Here is a 7,769-nt window from a genome sequence, read left to right on the forward strand (position 1 = left end):
GAAATAACACTTGTAACCTTGCAATTAAGTTGTACTATTGTTTTAAGAATGAGCCATAATAGTAGGAGGGCCTGAATCTAGAGGACAAGTACTTGGAGCTTTTCCAATACGTTGTTTTGCGGTAATTTTTATACCTAAAATGGTGTAAAAAGTATATTATTTTCATTTTAAACTCCAATTCTGGTACACTAAATTAACGCCATTCTTGTTTTGGTTTAAGTCTGACAGTTGAACTCCATCTTTTGAATTATTTTGATGTTGAACTCGTGTATGGTTGGTACCCTATTCATGCTTCTGGCTGGAGCCATTAAGTCTCTTTATGATTGACTTTATGGTTGGAAATATATTTAGATTATGTTTGGTAACGCGAATTTCATTTCAAATTGTGGAATTCAATTCTAGAAATTGAATTCTGGCATTTCAAATTCAAAAATCTTGTTTGTTAAGTACTACTCCTTCTGTTTCATTTTATCTGTCGCTTGACTTTTCTGCACACATCTTAAGATGCATTGACTGCATAGTAAAAATTATAATTTTTAAAATTTTCTTTTTGTAAATAAAAGTTTTAAGTTATATATTTTTATTTGGGAAAAGAATATTTTAAAAATTATTATTTTAACTATGCAGTCAAAGCACCTAGAAATGAGTGCAGAAAAGTCAAACGACTATTAAATTGAAACAGAGGGAGTATAATAATTTCAAATTCAGAATTTCAAATTTCAAATTCCAACAGTGTTTGACAACGACCAAAATTAACCCTTGAGCTGATTTCTCTTTCAAATCGTAAAAAATATCCAACAAGATCAGTTAATTTCAAATATCAAACATATAAATCTGATCAATGTTTTGGTTGTGAGAGTCGAGGGAGGGAGAGAGAGAATCGATTCAGAGCGAGTCGACCAGGAGAGACTCGAGAGAGAGTGTGGGAATGGTGTCCAAAGTCTATATGATAATTGGGCTGAGTTTCATTTCAAATGACATATTTAAAATTGGTATTTCAAATTCTTATGTATGGGCTTTAGTTTTAAATAGGTAGGATTTGGACCAAATCCAAATTCAAATCCCTCACATATTCAAACAGCAAATTTGAGCCAAATTCAATATTTAAAATGAAATGGGGCTATTCAAACGGGCCATAAGTCAATTGAATTTGAATTTGAAATTGGGTTGAAGATGGTGTTAATCAGGTTTTTCAATTGTGTTGGGTGAGTTCAGTTTTTCTTATTCACCATCTTTCAGTAAAATTGGTAATACTTGAAAAAATAAATATTTAAAATGAAATGGGGCTATTCAAACGGGTCATAAGTCAATTAAATTTAAATTTGAAATTGGGTTGAAGACGGTATTAATCAGGCTTTTCAATTGTGTTGGGTGAGTTCAGTTTTTCTTATTCACCATCTTTCAGTAAAATTGGTAATACTTGAAAAAATAAAAAAATATTCCGTATAAGATTTGTTCTCAAACAAACCTCAGCCGTCTGGAAAAGGGAACCACAATGGTTATTTAGTTATTTACGGAGGATGAAGATGATATATATCCCATACACATACATACATGAGGAAAACATGAAGAGCTTAGCTTCTTTATAGCACCAAAAATAAAAACCACGCGTCTTATAACAGAGAAGGCAACAAGCTATTTCTGCATGCTACCCCCTCCTTCCTCTCTGCTCCAAGTTCTAATATATAATTAGGGTATGTTTATTTATTCAGAATATGTATTAAATATGTCTCTTTACATAACTATCACTTTGTTGTTAATTGACATGTTAGTTGTTAATATTTGATCTTAGTGAGATTCTTAGTTCATATGCTGTATTAACACGGCCTTTCTTTTGAATCCTTTATATTACGCTTATGTGTAAATAGCACCAACAGGCATTACCTTTTTAGATCAAACTCAGAGTAGTTATGAATTCTGGGAACTAGATATTCAGAAGGGGGGGGGTCTTTAAAGATTTGTCGATAACCCTTCAACTGGTCATATACAAGGACATGTAGCATGGAGCCAGCATCTTCGAAGTCTAAACTCTTATTTATGCAGGTTCCCTCATATGTTAAATAAGTACCTTACCTCTAGTATTGCCAGTTAAATTTAATATTGCCTTCGTTGTCGCTCAGAAGATTTTAATTTGGCTAATAGAGGACGACAAATCGAGCACAACGCGGAGAACTTAATTAAGATGTTTTTCAGCTTCTGCGATGTTACTTGTGCAGTTGATCATTACACTCATTTCTACTATGATAATGTTCTATTTTTAGTTTTGAGTACTGTAAAAATTGACTACATTTCAAAATTTGAAAGTAAAATGAAACAGGGTTTTTTTGTTTTTCTTGGTAATTGACCTAATTCTTCGGAGATACATGTAACAAGGAGATCTGCAAGAAAAGAAACTCTGGTTATATCTTCACAAATGTATTTGCATTCCATTGTGTAATTTCTGTCATTAGTTTTTACTAATATATCTTGCTTCTCTTGATTTTAAACATTTTGTTATGTTCTGCAGCGATGATGCTTCGAGTGAACAAAGGAAATGATGTCAACTGGTCTTCTCTTCCTGCCGTTATTTTATGGATGATTAAAGATAAGTTGGACATATTCGATAGTATGTGCCTAGAAGCTGTATGTCGTGATTGGTGGTTTGCTTCCTTGAACTATCCAAAAAAGCAAGTAGTTGGGGATGGCATGCCATGGATTATGCAACAGAAAGATGAAGAAAACAGTAGTTCACACGAGTTCATCAGCATTACAAGAAAGAAAAGTTTCACCATCGACCTTCCCGAGTTTAGGAACTCTCAAGTGCTTTTCTCAAAGCAAGGATGGGTTCTCATGAGGAAAAAGAACTTTCATGAGCCATATGAAAGGCTGCCTGATTCTTTGTTCTTGATGAACCCTTTTACAAAAGCTAAGATTGAATTGCCAGATGTTGAAGAAATTTGGGAATATTATGGATGTTTTTCCACAAAAGCTGGTGTTCCTGAGCAGGTGGTCCTCCTTGGCGCGGGTAAATCTTGTGAAACAATGCTAAGAACAAACTACATTGGAGATATCATGTGGAATGAACACTTTTCCATAGATCATCCAATAGTTTTTGAAGGATGCCGCGGTCTGATTAGTATTAAAGAACAGATTTACTACATTAACATATGGGGAAAAATGATCATATATAATATGTATAATCAATGTTGTAGAGAAGTACCTGGATTGAGGAATGAAATGGGAGTAAATTACATCGTGGAGCACGAGGGGAATATAATTAAGCTTTTTGCAAGCGGCTATGATGACAAGGCATCCTTCAGCATTTCCACATATAATGACACCCATACTAAGTGGCAAAGCTTGAGCAATGATGAGATGAACAACATAAGTTTGTATTTGTCAAGGTCACATAATTGCTTCTGTGCAAGAGATAGAGGCTTGTACGCTTATGTTCTTCAGCCCAATTATGGTGGCCTACCTCATCACCGTCTATTACCTGGATACAGTGTCCTCTACTGTAATGTAGCAGATGGTAATACACAAGTTCTTCAGCTACCGAATAAAATATCTGCAACAGCGAAGTGGGTTGATATTGGTTGATCGGTTTCGAGTGCTCGGTAATGATCTGGTCTAATATTGAAGTGAAATTGTGGTGACTAGGGTTATTACAACTTCTGAAATAATGTAGAATACAGTACACGCTGCTGTAGTATTGTACATTTCTTAACTGCTACTACTACTTGAAATAAGCATCAATTAAATTTTAACTATTGTGTGAAAGTGGTATCTGAACATAACTCAGTTTCCAAAGTGCATTTCAGGCTTGGCTCGGGCTGAGATTGCTGATAAACCAAGTTCTAATTATCTTTTTGTACTAAAATTTGTACTGTGTGTGTGCGCAAACAGGTGCATCTGTGATGAGGTTACTTCTTCTTTTCTGTAACAAGGTCCAGAACTTCCTTTAATTGTCATCAACCATATGATATGATGTACTTCAGATTACAGCACCCCTTTTCTGCAGAGGATATGAAGTCTCACTATTTTAGGTACTTTCAGCTTGATTTTTTAATTGACTGTTTTTCCTATAATCTGGCTAAATTGAGGTTTCTTTCCGGCTGTCTCAGCAGAAACAGAAACACTGAATATGTATAGTCGGATTATGATTGAAAACAATGTGGTTTGACTGGAAACACTCAACTTGACAATGATCATAACATAGTATATACGAAATCCAAACCCTTAAGTCTTTGTATTGAGTCCTATAATGTCTTATTTTGAAGTTTAACATACAATTTGGCATATTCCCATAGACCAAAGTAGCTTGAGCCTGATAGAATGAAACGAATCTAAATATTCGATCAGGCTTGAAGACATAAACCAGAATTTGTAAGAGAACAGAAATATGATTACCACCTCAAAGTATACTAATCTATAAGGTAAACTACAATGGTAACAATAATGTCCTAGTACTTGGCACACTTTGGTTGGATTATCAAATATTGGGAAGTATTTAGTTTAAGCTTGCATTATGGGTTATTCAGCTGTTGCTGTCTGGGTATCTACCAATTGTTTGTATATAGTGCACTATCCTAGGATCAACTTGCAGTCAGATTTGTTTCATCCATTACACTATCCTCAATCTATACTTCAAAGTAAAATGAAGTTATAGATGAACACTCATGCAATGTAAAGCTATGCTATGCTTCCAATATGCTGTCACTTGTGTAACCACTGTACCGAGTCTAATGACCGCAAATCAAGTATTTCTCTAAATACATAATAGAGTACAGTTTTTTTTAAAACGAGAATCTAGTTGGGAAAACACACTAACTAGCAGAAAAAACAGTACAGAACGGAACAATTAAATGTTGAACCGCCTCCTGGTAAGAGGATAAAACCACAAATTAACCATTTTGAATTTGATGTAAAAAAACAGAGATTAAGAATTGGGACCCCATTGACTATATATGGTACGTTTTGAAATGTACAGAATTGGATGAGATATTCCAAAAAAAAAGTGTAAAGAAATGATTGGGACAGAGAGGGAGTATGTTTTTTAGAAACACAAGGCAAAAAGTAAAAAACTAACTAATAATATACTCCCTCTGTTCTTTTAATCAAAAGAATTGGACATGGAGATTAAAAAATATGTATAAAGTATTGAAAAAGAGAAAAAAAAGTGGGTGAAGTGGTGAGTTCTATTGATTTTTAATATATAAACGGGAGATAGTGTGTAAAAGTAGTGTGAAAAGGGATGAAAAATGGAGAAATTGAGGGATCCATTGCCTATTTTTGGTAAATTTTGAAATGTAAAGAAATAGACGGACATCCAAAAAGGAAAGTGTAAAGAAATTAAAAAAATAGAGAGTATTGAAAATTAATTAGATATACGATTTTTCTAATATTTGTCCAAGAGTATACAATAAGTACTAATTTTCATGAATTTAATGTATTTTTATTGATCCTCTAATGATAAATATTGATGATCTCCTGCATTTATAACAATTTCACCAATAAAAATATACCAAACTCATAAAATGTAGTCTGCGGTGCAGGCACAAATGAATTGAACAGTCCAAGATTCATGCGCATACGAGTTAACCCAGCTGTCCTAACGCGTTACAGAACGCAATCAATATAAAAAACAAACTCTCTCTCTCTCCCCAAAATAATGGCAACCCAGATAACCCAAACCCCCAATCTCCTCATAATCTGTATCTATATCCTGTATGTATCTCATATAATCACCTCTTTCTCTCCCCCAGATCACTATCTCATCAACTGTGGCTCGTCTTCACCTACAACCCAACATTCCGACCACCGCAGCTTCACCGGCGACTCATCGGAAAAAGGGTCCCACTTTCTCTCCTCAGGTGAATCAATCTTGGTAAGTGACTCAACCCCAGATCATAATTTGTCTCCAATTTATCATACTTCTAGGGTTTTTATAAGGCCTTCAAGATATGTGTTTGATGTGAAAAAGAAAGGTGTTTTTATGATTCGTTTGCATTTTGGGGTTTTGAATTTGAACGATTTTGATGGGGTTAGTGTTAAATTTCATGTTTTGGTTAATGGGTTTGTGTTGTTGTATGATTTTATTGCTGGGAATGTGGAGGATTTTGTAGTTAAAGATTATGTTGTTTGGGATGATGATGATGAGGTTGTGGTTAGTTTCGTCCCATCAAAGAAAAAGAGTGTTGGGTATGTTAGCGGGATTGAAGTGATTTCGGCTCCCGAAGATTTGATAGGTGATGTGGGTAGGTTTGTGAGTTCTTATGGTGTTGAGGAGGTTAAGGGGTTGATGAAGAATGGTTTTGAAAATGTTTATAGGGTGAATGTAGGTGGTTATAAGGTTACCCCGTTTAATGATTCTTTGTGGAGGACTTGGGTTACAGATGATGAGTTCATGAAGGTGAAGGATGGATCAATGAAGGTTCATTTTGGTGGTCGGATTAAGTATCGGATGGGAGGGGCTAGTCGTGAGGTTGGTCCGGATAATGTTTATAATACTGCGAGGGTGATTGCTAGTGAGAGTGACTCTGTTTCTGGATCAAATATTACGTTGGTATTCTCTGTGGTTGGAGGTTACAAGTATCTTATTCGGATGCATTTCTGCGATATTGCTAGTATCTCGATTGGTATGCTTTATTTTAACGTTTATGTAAATGGGAATCTGGCGTATGAGAATTTGGATCTCTCTTTGATTACGAATTATATGTTGGCTTCTCCTTTCTATGCTGATTTTGTGGTGGATGGAGATAACTCGGGAGTTATAACCCTTAGTGTCGGTCCTTCTAATATGAGCATCCCACATGCTGTTGATGCTATTTTGAATGGAGTTGAAATTATGAAGATAAATAATTCCTTCGGTAGTCTTGATGGACCAGTTTCGGCAAAATCAATCATGAATTGCAGGTCAGGTATTGATATAAGTGTGTGGGCTTCTGTAGTTGCTGCTATGATCTTGTTTCTGGTTGCCCCTGTGGTTGTACAGAAGAGAAGGAATGCTGTCGAGAGAACTGTTGCATGGTCGCCATTACCTGTTAAGGAGGTTAATTTGAAGCATGATCATCAAGTAAATGATGAGGTTAATTTGAAGCAAGATCATCAAATAAATGTCACCTAGAAAACGTCTTATACTCATAATATGTTTAAATGGTGCAAATATATGTATTCTCACGAACTTGCTGCTTGGTAAGAGTGTATTGTTTTGATTAGCAACTTGGCACCTAGTAGGGGGGATTGGTAACCTTGATATTAAGGATTTTGCCGTTGTACTACTGTTGTGGCTCAGAAAATTGTATTTCTTGTAGTTGTAGCCATCTGTTAAAAACGTACTTACACTGTAAATTATATTTCAATTTGAAGTCTAAGCCTTAAAAAAGCTTCTTAAGTACTTGTGTGAGCTGTGAAGTGTTTTTCTTTTTTCACAAGTTTCTTTCATTTTTAGTCAATGTGTTATAAGGTCCTGCAAATGGTCTGTTTGCATACAATTTTAGTACAATGTAGAAAATTAATTGCATTTTGAATAGAAATGTATATTGTGCTATGTAGTTTCAAATTTAATAACTTTGTTGTTTTCACGGGGATGATGTACATATATTCTCGTTATATGCCAAAATGGAGCTGCTATGCATTCACGTCAAGGGTTATGATTAGAGGACTTAGATATGCGTAATCTATATGTTTCTTTTGTCAGTGTTTAATTTCTATATTGAGTATGTGTTACACGGACATGCAAGGAAAATTCCCGATTTTATTCTGTTAGTGCTGAAATTCTTCTCTGTAAT

The 7,769-nt window shown here is 34.9% G+C and overlaps 2 protein-coding genes across 3 annotated transcripts; both read left to right on the top strand.

Annotated features, from left to right (window-relative positions):
* The first annotated feature begins 1,535 nt into the window (after nucleotides 1-1,535).
* Nucleotides 1,536-4,066, top strand: LOC141724084 (F-box protein At4g00893-like). Of its 2 annotated transcripts, none has more exons than XM_074526069.1 (2): nucleotides 1,536-1,694; nucleotides 2,507-4,065. In XM_074526069.1, exon 2 carries the CDS (start codon nucleotides 2,509-2,511, stop codon nucleotides 3,577-3,579), a length of 1,071 nt encoding a protein of 356 aa, XP_074382170.1. In that variant the 5' UTR covers nucleotides 1,536-1,694; nucleotides 2,507-2,508; the 3' UTR covers nucleotides 3,580-4,065. The 2 variants fall into 2 exon arrangements, with proteins under 2 accessions (XP_074382170.1, XP_074382171.1); XM_074526070.1 differs by lacking the exon at nucleotides 1,536-1,694 and adding an exon at nucleotides 1,750-2,043 and having other exon boundaries at nucleotides 2,507-4,066.
* A 1,494-nt stretch (nucleotides 4,067-5,560) lies between these two features.
* LOC141724086 (putative receptor-like protein kinase At5g24010) lies at nucleotides 5,561-7,377 on the top strand. The gene has a single exon (XM_074526071.1). The coding sequence runs from the start codon at nucleotides 5,651-5,653 to the stop codon at nucleotides 7,103-7,105; it is 1,455 nt and encodes a 484-aa protein (XP_074382172.1). The 5' UTR covers nucleotides 5,561-5,650; the 3' UTR covers nucleotides 7,106-7,377.
* Nucleotides 7,378-7,769: the final 392 nt, after the last annotated feature.

Source organism: Apium graveolens, chromosome 5 (genome assembly GCF_009905375.1).
Source record: "Apium graveolens cultivar Ventura chromosome 5, ASM990537v1, whole genome shotgun sequence".
NCBI lineage: Eukaryota > Viridiplantae > Streptophyta > Magnoliopsida > Apiales > Apiaceae > Apium > Apium graveolens.